The sequence below is a fragment of the Geotrypetes seraphini genome, chromosome 6, assembly GCF_902459505.1.
Source record: "Geotrypetes seraphini chromosome 6, aGeoSer1.1, whole genome shotgun sequence".
Classification (NCBI taxonomy): domain Eukaryota; kingdom Metazoa; phylum Chordata; class Amphibia; order Gymnophiona; family Dermophiidae; genus Geotrypetes; species Geotrypetes seraphini.
The window spans coordinates 59,500,377-59,519,168 of NC_047089.1; the positions used below are offsets into that span (position 1 = coordinate 59,500,377).

An 18,792-nucleotide genomic window follows, 5' to 3' on the forward strand; every position below is an offset into this window, starting at 1 on the left:
AATATATCTGAAAAAAATTTTATCTCCCTTTTTTACATTTGTAGCCATTTGTTCTTCTGCCTGTGCCTTCGCCAAACGTACCTCTCTCTTGGCTTCTTTCAGTTTCACCCTGTAGTCCTTTCTGCTCTCCTCTTCTTGGTTTTTTTTATATTTCATGAACGCCAACTCTTTCGCCTATATTTTCTCAGCCACTAGGTTGGAGAACCATATCGGCTTCCTTTTTCTCTTGTTTTTATTGATTTTCTTCACATAAAGGTCCTTAGACATTTTTATCGCTCCTTTCAGCTTAGTCTTTCCACTTCTCTTATGTCCTCCCATCCTAACAGCTCTTTCTTCAGGTACTTTCCCATTGCATTAAAGTCCGTACGTTTGAAATCTAGGACTTTAAGTATCGTGCGGCCGCTCTCCACTTTAGCCGTTATATCAAACCAAACCGTTTGATATAACTTCCCAGGTGAGCACCCACTCGAACATTAGAGAAACTCTCCATTTGTGAGGACCAGATCCAATATCGCTTTTTCCCTTGTGGGTTCCGTCACCATTTGTCTAAGCAGAGCCTCTTGAAAGGCATCCACAATCTCCCTACTTCTTTCCAATTCCGCAGACGGAACATCCCAGTGTTGAATCTATAATGACACCCAGAGCTTTACTTGAGAATTCAATCTGCAGTGAGGATCCTGAAGGCAACAGAATGGACGAAAGTAGCTGCTCTAATTTAGGGCCAAGCCAAAGTAACTTTGTTTTGGACTCATTCAGTTTCATTTGTACAGTAAGGGCCCAAGACTGAAGTTTCATTATACATTCTATTATATTCCCAACGAAGTTAGTGAGGTTCAAGTCAATCTCGAGGAGAACAAAGATGTCATCTGCATAAGTAAATAGTGTTTCGCAGGGGGATAAATGGAAAAGTTTCAAAGTGGTCATGTAGATGTTGAAAAAAATAGGTGATAAAGGTGATCCCTGCGGGACTCCGCAAAAAGGCTTCTAAGAGAATGACATGGTGCTGTTCATATTAACAGTATATGAGCGCGATCGTAAGAATTTTGAAAACCAGTCTAAGACTGTGGAATCGATACCTATCTCAGAAAGTTGGTAAATCAAAATATCATGGTGAATGATGTCGAAAGCCGACGATAGATCAAATTGTAGCAAAATTGCAAACTTGCATGCTTACAATTGCTAAACCTTAGAGATTAGTGAGATCAGTAGAGATTTGGTACTAAGATTAGGTCTGAATCCATGTTGGCAAGATAAAAGAATGGCAAATCTCTCTAAATATGATGAAAGCTGAGAGGATATAATGGACTCTGACATTTTGGTCAGTAGAGGAATATTCGCTATAGGTCAATAGCTAGACGGTGAGGATGGATCTAAGTCAGCTTTCTTCAATAGTGGGAACAGAACAATGTGATCCATCTCTGCAGAACAAAGACCTAATGATAAGGCAAAATTAATAAGTTTGGTAAGAGATGAAATGGCCTTAGTAGGAATTTTCTCATATAGATATGAAGGGAATGGATCCAAAGCACATTTGCAGGATCTTAATTTATGACACAGGTTTGCAACCTGGGCCTCAGATACAAACTCAAAGGCTTTCCAGATTCTATCGTCTGGAATTGCGATTGGATAAGTATCACCCAACAACAGAGAATTATAAGAAACTAATGATGGAAAAGAGTTTCTTATAACAGCAACCTTTTCGTTAAAAAATTTGCTAAGTCATCCGCTACTGGGGAGGAAGGGTGTATTGACGGTTCATTGTTGGTAGTTAACGAGCGCCAGATATTAAACAAGGTGCTACTTTGATTGTTGGATCTGATAATTTTATCACCATAGAAATTTTTCCTAGCTTTTTTTAATGTTGCATTATAAGACCTGATACTATCCCTCTATGACTGTCAGCAGGAGATCTTGATTTTTTCCAGCATTAGGACAGCTGAACTGACAAGTAATGAACAAGAGGTAATCTGATGTGTCTGAGATCAGTTTAGACCAGAAAATTTGGGGTTAGGGGCAGGCCCACTGCATGTAGAACAAGGAGCATGTCCCAGTCTTCAGCAGTGAAGGGATAAAATGCCTTTTATCCAAATATTTATTTCATTTTCTATCCCATTGTCCCCAAAGATCTCAGAATGGGTTGCAGGTTAAACATACATAATAAAGGTTACTATTTTGCTATAACTACAGTACAGTTTACGATACATCATTATATCCTACCAATATACATAATATACAGGTTATAGATTGTAATTTGTAATTGGCGGGGGGGGGTGGTAAATTTTCCAAATTTTTATAGGTATCATAAAGCCTTCATTCTGCGTCAGGGTATATATTGGATCCTTCCTGAACTCATGGAGAATCTTTCAGACTGGCTGATATTAGAGAGTCATCTCATGTCCCCATTACATCTGAGCCATATCTTGAGTATCAAGTTGCCTAGAATATACAAGGATAATAATATTTTTTTTCCACCTGGAATACATTAAAATTCATTAATATTTTAACACCTACTCCAATACAACAATCCACGTGTCAGTCATTATGGCTAAACTCAAAGATACAAATTGGCAAGTCTAAAATCCTCTGAAAACATTGGCTGCAGGCAGGTATACGTACTAGATCAGTGTTCTTCAACCACCGGTCCATGGACCGGTGCCGGTCCACAGAAATTTCCTTCCAGTCCACAGGGCCGGCACATGCATAAGGCCCAAAACAGTGTTCTTCAACTGCCGGTCCATGGTGCGATTGATACGGCGTTATCTTCGAGTCAGCTCCCTCTTCCTCACTGATTAAGTGCACAAAGTCATGGGCAGTGGCTCCTATGCACGTCCTGTGCCTGAACCAGAAGCCTTCTCTCTGACGTCACAACGTCGGAGGGAAGGCTTCCAGATAAGGCGCGGGATGCGCAAGGAGCCGCTGCCCGCAGCTTTGTGCACTGCATCATTGAGGAAGAGGGAGCTGGCCTGAAGATAACACCAGGGGTGACATAAAATGGCCAGGCAGGAGCAGGCCAGAAGGTAATGCATAGCATGAAGGGAGGGAGACAATAAAGGTACGGGGAATGATTTTATTTTTGAATTTTGCAATTGAATTATGTCAATTTTGAGAATTTACATCTGCTGTCAGTGCGCTTTGTTTAATTTTGTGGTTAACCAATATGTGTTGTTAATAAGATTATATTGTGTGTATCTATGAAAAATGAATGGAAAAAATAGTGTTACAATTAGTACTATTATGGGGCGGAGTCTGGGGTGGAGATTGGGTAGAGATGGGCGGGGTCTTGCCCACGACTTAGCCCAGTGTTCTTCAACCGCAGGTCTGCGGACCGATGCCGGTCCACAAAATAATTCTTTTATTTCTGCCAGTCCATAGGTGTAAAAAGGTTGAACACTGCTTTAGATGATATGATCTCAAATGGGAAAATGCTAAATTTATTACAACTGCAACAATCATTCGGCATATCAAAGTCTCAAGCTTATAAATGGTTGCAGTTGAAACAGGCCATTCAGAAAGGGTTCCCTGATTGGCGCAACTTTATTTATTTATTATTATTATTTTTTTTAACTTTATTGAATTTTAGACGATGGCAGTACATTACAGATATTATAACATTAAAAGCTTGCATAAAATGCACCTTAATACACAAAATATAAATGAAACAACCATTTTCCCCCCTATCATCCAAACAACTTTAAAAATCAGTATAGCCTGCCGGGCCTATGTTTCCAGACAGATTTGCTAGGGCATCAGGCCGCCAAGTGGTATAAATTAATATCTGAATATTTGAATAAAAAACCTAAAACAAGCCTAAAAGACATTTGGAGCATTGAGATAAAGCAGCAGATTTCTGCTACTCAATGGCCACAGATTTGGACTTGGAGGATGAGATGTACAGTGTCAGCATCTGAGACAAACCTGGTTCTTTTTGTTACATAGAATTTTTTTGGACCCCAGTTAGTTTGCAGAAGTTGGATAGTTTAAAGTCTAATAGATGCTGGCATTGTCATCTTGAAGTAGGGACACTGGATCATTTGTTGTTCTGTTGTCCCTTGACACTCAATTTTTGGAAATCAATATGGGGACAAATTACTATGATACTGGAAACATCGATTCCGTTGACCTATGATGTGGTCATTTGTGGGACATTGTTGAAAGCTAAAAATCCGTTAGTGTCCATATTTCTGCACTTGATAACGATCTTGTTGGAATATGGACTACATTATCTTTCCAGGTCCATATTTAAAAGGAATATTCTCCCTATATTTATTTGTTGTCTTGCATATCTCCATTCTACCTGGTTGATAGATTTTCTATTGCATCGTACCAGTGGCGTACCTAGGGGGGGGTGGGGGGGCGGGCCGCCCCGGGTACCAGCCCTAAGGGGGTGTTCCCGGCCTTGCCGTTCAGTCCCCCGCCACCCCCGAAGGACCGCTCGCCCCACTGACCTTCCTGCACCACCTGTGAAGCAGCCCGCAGCAGGATCGCGAAGTCAGCGTCAGCATCCCTGCGCTGCTTCCTGCGCCGCGATCCCGCCCCTCCTCTGACGTCAGAGGAGGGGCGGGACCGTGGCGCAGGAAGCAGCGCAGGGATCGCTGACGCTGACTTCGCGATCCTGCTGCGGCTGCTTCATAGGTGGTGCGGGGAGGCCAGGGGGGCGAGCGGTCCTTCGGGGTGGGTCGGGGCATCAGGCCTTCAGGGTGGGGCGGGCGGGCAGGCAAGCAGGCTTTCAAGGGGGAGGGGGTGACAGGCAGGCAGGCAGGCCTTCAAGGGGGGACAGGCCTTCGGGGGGGGTTGCAGACCTTCAAGGGGTGCAGGCCTTCAAGGGGGGCAGGCAGGCCTTCAGGGGGGTGCAGGCCTTCGGGGGGGGGTGTAGGCCTTTGGGGGGGTGCAGACCTTCAAGGGGGTGCAGGCCTTCAAGGGGGGGAACAGGCCTTCAAGGGGGGAAAGGCAGGCAGGCCTTCAAGGGGGGGACAGGCCTACAAGGGAGGGGACAGGCCTACAAGGGGGGGGGACAGGCCTACAAGGGGGGGTGCAGGCCTTCAAGGGGGGGTGCAGGCCTTCAAGGGGGGTGCAGGCCTTCAAGGGGGAGACAGGCCTTCAAGGGGGGGAAAGGCAGGCAGGCAGGCCTTAAAGGGGGGACAGGCCTACAAGGGGGGGGACAGGCCTACAAGGGGGTGGGACAGGCCTTCAAGGGGGGGACAGGCCTTCGGGGGGGTGCAGACCTTCAAGGGAGTGCAGGCCTTCGGGGGGGGGGGTGCAGTCCTTCAAGGGGGTGCAGGCCTTCAAGGGGGGGAAAGGCAGGCAGGCAGGCCTTCAAGGGGGGGACAGGCCTACAAGGGGGGTAGAAGCTACAAGGGGGTGGTACAAGCCTTCAAGTGGGGGACAGGCCTTCGGGGGGGTGCAGACCTTCAAGGGAGTGCAGGCCTTCGAGGGGGGTGGTGCAGGCCTTCAAGGGGGTGCAGGCCTTCAAGGGGGGACAGGCCTTCAAGGGGGGAAAGGCAGGCAGGCAGGCCTTCAAGGGGGGACAGGCCTACAAGGGGGGGGGGGAGAAGCTACAAGGGGGTGGGACAGGCCTTCAAGTGGGGGACAGGCCTTCGGGGGGGTGCAGGCCTTCGGGGGGTGCAGACCTTCAAGGGGGGGACAGGCAGGCAGGCCTTCAAGGGGGGGACAGGCCTACAAGGGGAAGGGACAGGCCTTCAAGGGGGGTGCAGGCCTTCAAGGTGGGACAGGCAGACCTTTAAGGGGGGACAGGCCTTTGGGGGGGGGACCATGATTTAGAAGTACACGGAGGGAAGGGGGTGTTCAAAGAGACATGCATATGCCAAACTTTGGGGGGGGGAAGAAATAATGGGTCTGAAAATAGAGGAGAGGGAGAGAGATGATGGACCATGGGATTTAGGGAGGGAAGGAACAGAAAGGGAGAGAAATTGGACACAAGGGATGGTGTGGAGGAGGGATAGAGATACTGGATAGGAGGGTAATTAGGAAAAGAAACGGAGAGATGGTGGACTCTGGGATGGTGGGGAAGGAGGGAGAGATGCCGGATGAAAGGGTATTTAAGAAAAGGTGGATCTGTGGAGGGAGATGAAAAAAAGGAAAGATACCAGACTTCCTGGGAATGGAAGGGAAATGGAAAGGGAGGACAGAGTTGGCAGATGGATGGTTAGCATGCAGAAAGAAGGAGACCCTGGCAAGCAAGTTATCAGAAGAAAACCAGAGCCTTGGACCAACAAGATTTGAAATATAACCAGACAACAAAAGGTAGAAAAATTAATTTTATTTTCTGTTTTGTGATTATAACATGTCAGATTTGAAATGTGTATCCTGCCAGAGCTGGTGTTGGACTGCAAACGTGAGCTAGGATTTAACAGAAAGAGGAAAAGTCCTTTTTGTTTCTTTATTTTATTTACACCACAGCGCCAGTGTGGTTAGGAGAAGCCAAAGGGGGTGAAAAAGCTATAAAACCCACCAGGAGTTTTGAAAAAAATCACCCAACTGGGCAGGAAAATCGAATTGAAAAACCAATTCAATAGGGCTGAATCGAATCAAAATTTTTTTTTCCTGTATCTGGCAGCATTAGTTTGCGCTACTGTCTTAGACTTTAGGACCTGGGATTGGGGAGAGATGGCATCCTCAGTACTTTATAATGCAAGTGAAACGAGGATTTGGTCAGACTTTTGAAGGGTCTGCAGAAAAAAAATATTGTATAGGCCGGGGACATGAGACAGCAGGAAATGGGAACTTTTCTTCCTTCTATTTTTGTGAATGGAAAGGCTGAGGATGTCAGAGAGGTCAGTTAAAATATGTGCTTTATAAGAAAATATAATAATGTGTTTTATAAAGTTTATAGCATAGCTGGCCTACCCAGTGAGGTGTTCCTAGTGGTGATGGTGGCAGCGTGTCAATGTGTTGAGAGGAAGATGTGGTCTGGGAAATTCTGCTGAGCAAACTCCGGGCCCATTTCCACCCCCCAGTTAGTCCACTCCACTCAACTGATTCACACACTGAGTGGGTCTTTGGGTGTTGTTTTGGGATCTCTTCCAGTGGTTTATCTCCTTCTGGTCCAAGGAAGGAAACTTTGTTATCCTTAGCATTGACCTACAGAATATGTTTGTAACAGCGCTGCTTGTGTGGCATTAGGCTATGTAGTGATCGAAAGAAAAAAACAGACCTTTGCACATTTTTGCACTATATGGTGGGTGTATGAGGAGATTCACATTTCCTGCACAGCTAAGTCCATGTGAAGTTACCTTGTGCTGTATTTGACATCTAGCAAGGTCTCTGTTTGAAAGGAAAGATCTAAACTTAAAAATGAAGTGGCCAGAAGTTATGGTAAAAGCAGATAGTGTAGCTGGTTTTAAGAAAGATTTGGACAAATTCCTGGAGGAAAAGTCCATAATCTGTTATTAAGACATGGGGGAAGTGTCTGCTTGCCCTGGATCGGTAGCATGGAATGTTGCTACTCTTTGGGTTTTGACCAGGTATTAGTGTCCTGGATTGGCTACCATGAGAATGGGCTACTGGGCATGATGGACCATTGGTCTGACCCAGTTAGGCTATTCTTATGTTATGTTCTCATCTGTAGGGGCCTTTGTTTTCACTTCTTATTTTAATGTATTTTTTTTCTGGGAACTTATCAGTGTTTTTTATAATGGGAACAAAAATGGAAGAGAATTAATGTGTGTGGAATGGGGGGTAACTAATTTCTTCAGCTAAATAATTCAATCCACTTCAAACAGACATAGGAGAACTTGTGCACCATTCACACACTCTCCAACCAAAAACGTCAAAAGAAAAAAAACTGTTCGACAACCTCCTAACACTCGACCCCCAACTCTACAACCAATTGACATCGACCACATACTGCAAAACCTTCAAAAAGAAATAAAAACCCTTCTATTCAAAAAACACATAAAACCGAACTAACACAATCAGAACTGTCCCAAGCATCACCTGCAACTACTCCATATGTACTTCTAAAGTCATGACAATTTAGACATAATTTATGTTATGTTATGTTTGGAATAATGGTTACATATATGAGGTTCAATAAAATAAAATTTTCACTGCCTGTTTCTATTCTGACCATTTATTCCATTTCATGGTTATTGCAAAAAAAAAAAAAAAATTTTTTTACATGGGGGGGTGTCAAAAAATGATGGGCCCCGGGTGCCACATACCCTAGGTACGCCACTGCATCGTACAAACACAGTCAATCTCATGCCTTGTTTAATTTTCCCTTTGTACAGGGTTGTAAAAGCTAAAAAATTTTTTGAACATACTTTGGCATTTTAGGTAGCTTCCCATGGTAAAGAATTTTGATCGTTATTACTTACTGCTTATTCCTATAAACATTTTAGGACTTTGTTGAAAACATCCTTTTTCAAAATACTTGGTTAAATGATTTATTCTGTTTCCAATAATATTCTTTATTTATAATGTTTTGTAAACCGCATTGAACTTACAGCTACGCAGTTAATAAGTACGACGTTATGTTATTTTTGTTTCATACTGTTTTTTATTTTTATTTTCAGAATCACAGTAAAAATATCTCCCAAGCAGAAGTGATCATAAGGGTTGCTTTCCAGACTTCCATTACAGTTCTCTGTATTGCATGCCCTTGTGCTCTAGGCTTGGCCACACCTACTGCTGTCATGGTTGGCACAGGAGTTGCTGCACAGAATGGCATTCTGATCAAAGGTGGTGAGCCACTGGAAATGGCACATAAGGTTCATAGCACATACTTCATTTATTCTGTGTTTGTGTTGATATAGAACAGAGGTGTCCAACCTTCTGGCTTCCCTGGCCGAAAAAAATGTTTCTGGGGCTGCGCAAACGCTGCAGCTAGACAGAGGAGGAAGCCGGCAAGATGATAAACACCCGGGGGCAGCAGAGGAAAACACTGCATTGCCCTCAACCAGGGCTGCACAAAATACTTCACAGGGTCGCATGCGGCCCTTGGGCCGCAGGTTGGACACCCCTGACATAAAACATTCTAATACGGTTATTTATTTTTCAATATGTCTAGATTTGGGGAAGAATGGACAACAGTACCTTTCCATTGTGATTACTTGTGAAGTATAGTAATAGGGGACATTATCAGGTGACAGTTCTCACCAAACAGGGACCCATTGTTACAGAGAATTGTTTTAAGAAAGGTAAATAGCATGCCGAGTGTGGGTACATAAATGGCTAGGAAAATCTTAGATATATACTTGCAAAACATGTTTTAGCCATTCCATTGAAGTGGAGAAGCTGGATTCGGTGCCATTGGTAGTGGCACTATATATTTGGGGTACTTTAATATAGATTTTCCACCTGTAAAGCCTGTCGTATATGCATTTCAAAAACTTTTAAAATCTGTGCAATCGTGTATGTTCATTAAAAGTATGTGCATGAAAAGTGTGCACTTACTTTTACATAATATGGGTTTAGGTGTCCTTGGGGGCACAGTGTGGGTGTACCAGAGGCAGAGTTGCAATACAACACACTTATTTTATAAAATAGGAGGCCATTCTATAACAGGGTGCCCAGAGGGTGTGGTGGTAGAAGCCTGTTCTACATAGTGTCTGGAAAAAAAACAGGACCTCTTACATAGTTTCAAAGTACTTTGCAATTGTTTAAACATTTAGTATAATCTTTGAAAATACATTGGTATGAATTTTTTTCTTAGTTAATTCATAATTTGTGTTTAAAGTGTTCTCCATGAAGTCTTCAACGCCACTGAACTGCTGGCTCAATGAAATATTTCTGAGTTCAACTCAGAAATATTTCATTGAGCCAGCAGTTCAGTGGCGTTGAAGACTTCATGGAGAACACTTTAAACACAAATTATGAATTAACTAAGAAAAAATTTCATACCAATGTATTTTCAAAGATTATGAAACCCTAGAAATATCTCAAATTTCAGACATAAGTTTCTGCTGCATTAGGATGTTTTTGGGTTATTTGGAAAAATGTTGGGGTTCCTGTTTTTTTCCAGACACCGTTTATAATGGAACCTAGGTACCTAGTTTCTATTGTAGAATGCTAGCATAACATCTAGGCACCTATAGAGCTGGGTAGACTGGATGGACCACTTGGCCTTTATCTGCTCTCATGTTCTACAAGTATAGGCACCTAAATGCAGCAGGGGTGCATGTAACTTTAAGGATTCTGTGTAAGTAAGAGCTTTGTCTGTGTCCCACCCATGCTCCACTCCTGTGTATGCCCTCTTGCAAAATGCGCTTAGTCAGAATATTGACATTTATGCATGTATGTACACAATTTATGCATGTATGTACACAATTATGTGCATATGTATCACTATTCTAAATGTTTGCACACCTGTGTGCGTAAATGTTAGCATCTAGTTTTATATAATTGCTCTTAACAAGGAGCACCTAGATTTAGGTATTGAGAAAGTGCCTATTTGAAGCCTATTCTAAAAGGGGAGTGTGTGGTGCAGTGGTTAGAGCTACAGCCTCAGCACCCTGGGGTTGTGGGTTCAAATTCCGCACTGCTCCTTGTGACCCTGGGTAAGTCACTTAATTCCCCAGTGCCCTAGGTACATTAAGATAGTGTGAGCCCGCTGGGACAGATGGGGAAAATGCTTCAGTACCTGAATAATTTGTAATCTGCATAGAATTGTAGGATATGCAGAATATAAATAAATAAGAAAAAGAAAAGTAAACTCTTAAATCTGTATAGAATACTGGCCCAAGTCACCTTACATGTTCCTCCTACCTTGTGTGCATGGCCATTTTACACTAGCCTTAGCACAGTATAAATACTCACACCTAGATTGCAGAATTTGCTTAGATTATAACATTTTATAATCTCTTTGTATGTCATACCTATGCTCCACCCAAGCTCTGGCCATGTGAAAGCCCACTTGCAAAGTATGAGCTATTGCATCTTGGTAAATACTTGCAGAATCCTGTAGTCAGAAAATTGATTTGTACACACATTTATAAATGATTAGAACATTTGCATTTATCTCTCTCTCTCTCTCTCTGTGTTGCAGTATATCTTCATATAGGATTACTTACTGATACATTAGCGCACGTGAACATATTTACACCAACTTTGGAGCATGTGTAAAATGTGTATGCTAGCATTTGTATACTAGGGGGGCTAATATTGGGTTTCTATTTTATAAAGTCCCTCTGATTGACAGTTTTATTGATCTCTGATCCAGGTTTACCAAATCATCCAAGATCTTCTGCACATTGTAAGCAGGTTTTGTTGCAAGTGATTAGACATGTAAACTTTCTAATAATGCACCTAGGTGTAGTATCTCTGGGTATTTTCAGCAGGAAAATTTTTCCATTTGAAAATTATGCCAGCAAAAGGAGTTGCAGAGATTTGCCCCTATTTGTGCAGGTACTTTTCCCATGTAAACTTATGCTTGTGCCACTGTGCCTCCAGGAATCTCCTGCCTATCTGTGAGTAAATCTTATGCATGCGGTGGACAACATGTATAAGTATACCCATAGATACAAGTAGTATGGGTAATTTTTATAGACTGCATGAAATTATGCTATATTCTTAAAACACCTGAAAGACAAAAGTAATATAGTAAGAAAAAGGGGTCTGCCAGATGAAAATTAAGGATATATTTATAACCACACCAAAAAATTCTGTATCCAGTACAACTCAGAATTGCAAAGGCATATGTGAAAGGTTCTTATAGAGTTGAAAAAAAGTATGTCAGGACCAAGCTGATGATAATACTAATGTTAAGTTTTTCCCTGCAGATCAGAACTGTGATGTTTGATAAAACAGGGACCATCACCCATGGTGTTCCTACAGTCACGAGAATCCTCCTGCTAATGGACGTGACTAGGATGCCTCTGAGGAGAGTACTTGCTGTGGTTGGTACTGCAGAGGCCAGCAGTGAACATCCTTTGGGAATGGCCATCACAAAATATTGCAAAGAGGTATTTTAAAAAATAGTTTTTGAACTGGCAGTTTCCTCTTGCTCTGTCACTCGGAACCAGGGCTGGGATCTGGCATCATGAGTCTTCATTTGCAACTACCTTGCGGTGTTTGTTCCCATGGCCCAGGAGCATCAGTTCACGCAAAGCCATGGCCCAGTGCTCCTGGTCTGCAGTGCTGGTTCTCCCCTCCATGGACCTACGCCAGCCACATTCACCGTTTGAGCACACAATGAACACTTTTTCCCCTTTAATGTGCTCATCGCAAATCACAACAAAGGAAAAAACAAAACCACAGGTTAGCAATAAACTTCTATTAAAGCTAATTAAAAGCTCCCCTTCAGATCAGCACTGCCTCAGGATGTTCCCTCCCTCCCCCAAGTATAACTTTAACGTACTCCCCTTTTACTAAACCACAATAGCGGTTATTAACGCAGGGAGCTGCACTGAATGCTCTGTGCCACTCCTGGTGCTCAAAGAGTTCCTATAAGCGTTGGGAGCAGCACGGAGCATTCAGCGTGGCTCCCTGCACTAATAACCGCTGTCACAGTGTAATAAGGGGGGGGAATGAGCAGACTCCACAGGCTCTCAAAGCTATATATCTTGCCTGAACTGTGGCAAAGCTTACAGCTGAGCACCTATAAGCCAAAAAATTAGGGGAGGTGGGGGAAAATAGGGGGAAGGACTCGATCAGTCAAGTGTGGCACTCCCGAGGTCAGACAGACCCCTGAAAAGGTCCCCCCCAAGCTCTATCTGGTACCCACAAACAGGGACAAAAAGGCCACTAATCACTTCTGACAGGCTCACTCTAAGCAAAAGAGAATCTGCACAGGCTTTCCACCTCCACCTGCTGGAGACTGAGAACAGACTGATTATAGATGGGACTGCACAGTCCACTTGTACTATAGCCACAAGTTAATATCTCAGTCTCTACCTGCTGGCAGAGTAGTGTAAACCCATCTGTTCTGTGCCGGTCTGGAGGGACTAAAAGAAAGAAAATTAGCAGGTAAGAATCTAATTTATTCTTGTACCTGAGGTTCCATCTCTAAGCTCCAGCAAATGTATCAGTGTAATGAGAAAGTGTAGAAATTATACATTCAATAATTTATCTACCCGAGTATGAAATAAAATAGCAAGTTGAAACAAGTCTATGCATGTTATGATGTGTCTTATGGTTACTCATGCACAGTTGTGGTTGAATGTGAGTATAACATTCCAAGAGACAGGATATCAGGAGAGTCCTCAGGTGATTCAAGTAAGAAACAGCTAGCTTTGAAGCACTGCTCAATGATAAAATTTCTCACAAAAGAAGGGGAAAAGCCAAAGGAGATCCATGAATGTATGACTGCAGTTTATGGTGAGTCTGTCCCATCATCCTACAAAGTAAAATTTTGGAGCAAGCAGTTTAAACTAGAGAGTCATAGAGATGATGCGGTATATAAACTTAAGGTTTAGATTAGATTAGATTAGATTAGATTAGTCCATTGAAGATGGCCCTCACACTGGAAGGCCTGTGGAAGCAACTTCTATAGAAATGTGCAACAAAGTCGAGGATTTAATTTTGTCAGACAAATTAAGGTTTCCAAAAAAGCTGAAGAAATTAGTATCTCAGCAGGTATAGTTTGGAAAATAATTCATAAGAAGTTGGGCAAGTCCAAGGTTAGTGCAACATGGGTTCCAAGAATGTTGATGCCATTTCAGAAGGCCACGAGGCTCTAGTGCTGTTAGGAGAACTTGGAGATGCTCCTTGAACACCAAGTGAATTTTTTTCATCGTTTGGTGACGGGAGATGTGACTTGGGTTTATCACAAGAGATCCTGAGTCTAAAATGGAAGTCAATGCAGTCATTCCCCATCCCAAAAATGTTTAAAAGACAGAAAAATATGCAGGCAAAATCATGGCAGCTGTTTTCTGGGATGATAAAGGAGAGGAATCGGCATTCAAAGCAGGAAGGATGTGATTCACTACCCTTCTGATCTCGATCCATGCATGCAAATGAGGGGAATCGGCATTCAAAGCAGGAAGGATGTGATTCACTACCCTTTTTTCTTTACACACCGACTGGCTGGCCGATCAAGAACAAGCGACTGGTGAGGACCAGTCGCTTGTGTAAAAAAACTGCTCTCTGCCCCGATTTCTCCTGCTCTGGCTGCCCTGCTAAAAGTGCTATTTTTTTTCTGTCTGAGGATCCACTTGGAGTACTGCCTGCGCCAAATTTCTCTCTCTGGCTCTTCCGACTCTCCTGATCTCTGCTGAGACCTGCTCTCTGTCTGTCCCGACTCTCTCTGGCTCCCCCGACTCTCCTGCTCTCTTGCTGCCCTTTCCTGCAGCATGAGCCCCATGGTTTAAAACCACAGGCTCGCACTGCGGGGAAGGGCGGCAGAGAGCAGGAGAGTCGGGGCTAGTAAAAAAAGTTAAACAAAATAACTAGACAGAAAACACATGCGCAAACCATCTACAGGCAAAGTAGATGGTCTGCGCATGCGTCAGGATCACTACCTAGCGATCCAGGTCAGTGGGTGGGGGCGTGCCTCCGATCGCCCCCCATTTGAATGTTCTTGGTTCCTGAATCAATTGGCCCTGCCCGGATCGGATGCGGATCGTCACGATTGGACAGGTTAGTGAATCTAGCCCTTTGTCAAGGAACTTGTATGTCAAGGAAGCTGTGATGTCCTGGTTTGAAAATCAGACTGATTAGAGATCTTCTGTGTTCATCCCACGCTTGTTTGAACGCTTTATCAAGGAACTTGTTTGTCAAGGAAGTTGTAATGTCCTGGTTTGAAAATCAAACAGAAGAATTCTTTTCAAAGGGGTTAGTCATTGTAGGAAAAGTGGATGAAGTGTATCAAGCTATCAGGAGACTATATTGGAAAATAAAACAAAATTTTGTTGAAAACTTTCCTGCTAAGGTAGATAAATTGAATGCCTCTAATAATTTGCATATTTACTGCCTTTCCTAAATACAATATCTTAAGAGATATAGCACATTTCCCAGAATGCATTTCTAATTTGATGAGAGAGTTATTTTTTTACTTTATTGAGAGTGTGTTCAAATGGACAAGTAGAAAGATGGACAGAGTGGTCATCAGCCTTTGTTGCTGTCTTTCCAGGAGCTTGGCACAGAAACACTAGGATACTGCACAGATTTTCAAGCAGTCCCAGGCTGTGGAATTAGCTGTAAAGTTCGCAATGTTGAAGGCGTCCTTGCTCTTAGTGAGCAGAGCTTGAATGAGCAGAACTTATACCTGAATGGTCTCAACTCTTCTTTGCAAGACAGCTCATTAATTATTCTACCAGAGTCCGAGGGTATGTCCATTATTTCTTTCTTGCTTTCCTTCAAAATTGCTTACTTGACATTATCAAGGCATTTGTGTACAAGACTATTCTGCTAAAAATGGCATTAACAGGAGTTGGAAGTAAAGTCTTAGGGGGTGTACTGGCACTGATGCATGTGAAGTATGATTAGTGCATGATTAACTGTAAAAGTCAGTATTGTGTTACTGCGTACTGATACTAATAATTTATATAGTACTACAAGATGTACAAAGACGTAACTATAATAAAAAGGAATATACCCTTTTCTCTGAGGATAATGAGGCCTGAATTCTCATGCATGGTGACGGAGTCTAGCATAGGAAACAAAACCCCAGCAACTTTTCATGAAGTGTTTGGGTTGTCCCACTGCACATGTACAACTGTTCTCACTTGCCACTGTTGTGCAGGTCCTCCTCAGTCTAATCTTTCTGAGTAACTGATCATACCTTTTTATTTTTTTTTTTTTTAATCACAGTTGCCTTGGTGTTTCACATTATTTTGCCTAAGAATCTGCAACTCATGTTGCTATCAAATGGCGTTAATTCAGTAGTGCCTTCAGTTTACTTCAAATTTTTAAGCTTTTTTCTTTTTTTTTTTTTTTTAAGGGCTACAGGATGATTAAACGTTTTAATTGTGATTAATCACAATTGATGTGTTTTCTTTAAAAATATCTTATATAACACCTAAAGTTCCTGGAATCAAGCATAAACCACTTGTTTATCTTGTCACAGGGAAGTCCCCGTGAGCACCAGCAGACATCTGGAAGAGCAGGCTGCTGGTAAAATAGCTGTGCCAACACCACATCCCATGATAATAAACCTGTGGCTATGTCTAGAAACCAGAAACATATGTGAATAGGCACACACTGGCATAATTAGCACCACAAACTTAGTGACACTATTTAGTGCTCAGAGAACCGTTTTTGCTTATGAAACCAATGGGTAAAGCACAATTCAGCCCACTACTAACACAGCTCAAATTCTCAATCATTGCACTATAGTCTATATGCTAAACCAGGGGTGTCCAACCTGCGGCCCCGTGAAATATTTTGTGCGGCCCTGGTCGAGGGCGATGCAGTGTTTTCCTCTGCTGCCCCCGGGAGTTTACCATCTTGCTGGCTCCCTCCTCTGTCTTGCTGCAGCATTTGCGCAGCCCCAGAAATTTTTTTTATCGGTCAATGCGGCCCAGAGAAGTCAAAAGGTTGGACACCCCTGTAAACTTTTTGATAAATTTCAGACTTTAAATTAATTCACCAACTATAAATAACTTTAAATCTTCAAATAGTTAAGTAAACAGACTTAGCTTTTAAGTGAAGGGGTTCAACGGGTTCTGACGCATTTCGCCGTGCTGCCTCAGAGAACCCACATTAAGAACATAAGAACATAAGCAATGCCTCTGCTGGGTCAGACCTGAGGTCCATCGCGCCCAGCAGTCCGCTCACGCGGCGGCCCAACAGGTCCAGGACCTGTGTAGTAAACCTCTATCTATACCCTTCTATCCCCTTTTCCAGCAGGAAATTGTCCAATCCTTTCTTAAACCCCGATACTGTTCCCTGCCCTATAACGTCCTCTGGAAGCGCGTTCCAGGTGTCGTCCACACGTTGGGTAAAGAAGAACTTCCTAGCTTTCGTTTTGAATCTGTCCCCTTTCAACTTTTCCGAATGCCCTCTTGTTTTTTTATTTTCTGAAAGTTTGAAGAATCTGTCCCTCTCTACTCTCTCTATGCCTTTCATAATCTTGTAAGTCTCTATCATATCCCCTCTAAGTCTCCTCTTCTCCAGGGAAAAGAGACCCAGGTTCTCCAATCTCTCAGCGTATGAAAGATTTTCCATCCCCTTAATCAGTCGTGTCGCTCTCCTCTGAACTCTCTCGAGTAACGCCATATCCTTCTTAAGGTACGGCGACCAATACTGGACGCAGTACTCAAGTTGCGGACGCACCATTGCCCGGTACAGCGGCAGGATAACTTCTTTCGTTCTGGTTGTAATACCCTTCTTGATTATACCTAGCATTCTATTCGCTCTCTTAGCAGCCGCTGCACACTGTGCCGTCGGCTTCATTGTCATGTCCACCATTACCCCCAAGTCCCTTTCCTGGGTACTCTCAGTCAATAATATCCCTCCCATCGTATAATTGTGCCTCGGGTTTCTGTTTCCCACATGCAATACTTTGCACTTCTCAACATTGAACTTCATCTGCCATCTCTCAGCCCAATCCCCTAGTTTGTCCAAGTCCCTTTGCAATTCTTCGCATTCGTCCGAGCTGCATTAAATAGTTTGGTGTCATCCGCAAATTTTATTATCTCGCACTTCGTTCCAGTTTCTAGATCATTTATGAATATATTAAAAAGCAGCGGCCCGAGCACCGAGCCCTGCGGAACACCACTCGTGACACAGGCACAACTCTGCCCCCACCAAGTCTTCAAAATATAAAAACAAATATCAACAATATTCTTACCAACTTTCTACCTATTTTTACACAACTTCTGTTTACTTAACTATTTGAAGATTTAAAGTTATTTAAAGTTGGTGAATTAATTTAAAGTCTGAAATTTATCAAAAGGTGTAGCATAGAGACTGTAGTGCAATGATTGAGAATTTGATCTGTGTTAGTAGTGGGATGAATTGTGCTTACCCATCGGTCTCAAGCAAAAAACGGTTCTCTGAGCGCTAAATAGTATCGCTAGCGGCTACCCTGCGCTAATGGTCCCAAAGCCCATAGAGATTTAAAGGGCTTCGGGGCTGTTGTAGCGCCGCTTTGTAAAAGAGCTAATTATACCAGTGTGTGCGTATTCACATATCTGTTTCTAGTTCAATACACCTGGGGTAATTAATTATTCCTGAATACAGTGGTACCTCAGTTTACGAGTGCACCGGTTTGCGAGTGTTTTGCAAGACGAGCAAAACATTTGCAAAATCGGTGCCTCGGAAACCGAGCATGGCTCAATTTACGAGCGCTCCCCCGCAATCCGGCACCCTCCCCCCCGCGATCCGGCACCCCCCACCACGATCCGGCATCCCTCCCCCTGACGCGATCCGGCACCCCCCCCCCGACACGATTGGGCACCCCTCCACCACGATCCGGCACCCCCCGCCACGATTGGGCACCCCCCCACCGCTTCTTACCCTCATCTGGGCATCCTGAAGATCGGCTTCCTCGTCTGCTGAGCCTTGAGCATCTGCGCATGCTCAAGGCCTGCGAGTTCACATGCCGGATCGCGTCGGGGGGGGGGGTGCCCAATCGCATCGGGGGGGGGTGCTGGATCGTGGCGGGTGGGTGCTGGATTGCAGGGGGGCCTTCGAGGGGAGCAATGCCGGTTCTCGGGGGGGGGGGAACGCATCAAAGCAAGTTTCCGTTATTTCCTATGGGGAAACTCGCTTTGATAAACGAGCATTTTGAATTACGAGCATGCTCCTGGAACGGATTATGCTCGTAATCCAAGGTACCACTGTATATTTGGATATGTCTAGAAACCAGCAGGGAAAGGTGGCACACTCAGCTGGGACATTGAGAAAGGAACATGCCTAATCAGATGCCTATTTGCCTTTTTCTAGGCAAGT

The 18,792-nt window shown here is 43.5% G+C and overlaps 1 protein-coding gene across 1 annotated transcript in view; it reads left to right on the plus strand.

Moving 5' to 3' along the window:
• The window catches only part of ATP7B (ATPase copper transporting beta), a 160,606-nt gene that overhangs the window by 107,653 nt on the left and 34,161 nt on the right, over positions 1 to 18,792 (plus strand). Inside the window, 3 exon segments of the mRNA XM_033948176.1 lie at positions 8,535 to 8,729; positions 11,739 to 11,921; positions 15,029 to 15,224. Coding sequence (XP_033804067.1) covers positions 8,535 to 8,729; positions 11,739 to 11,921; positions 15,029 to 15,224 — 574 coding nt within the window.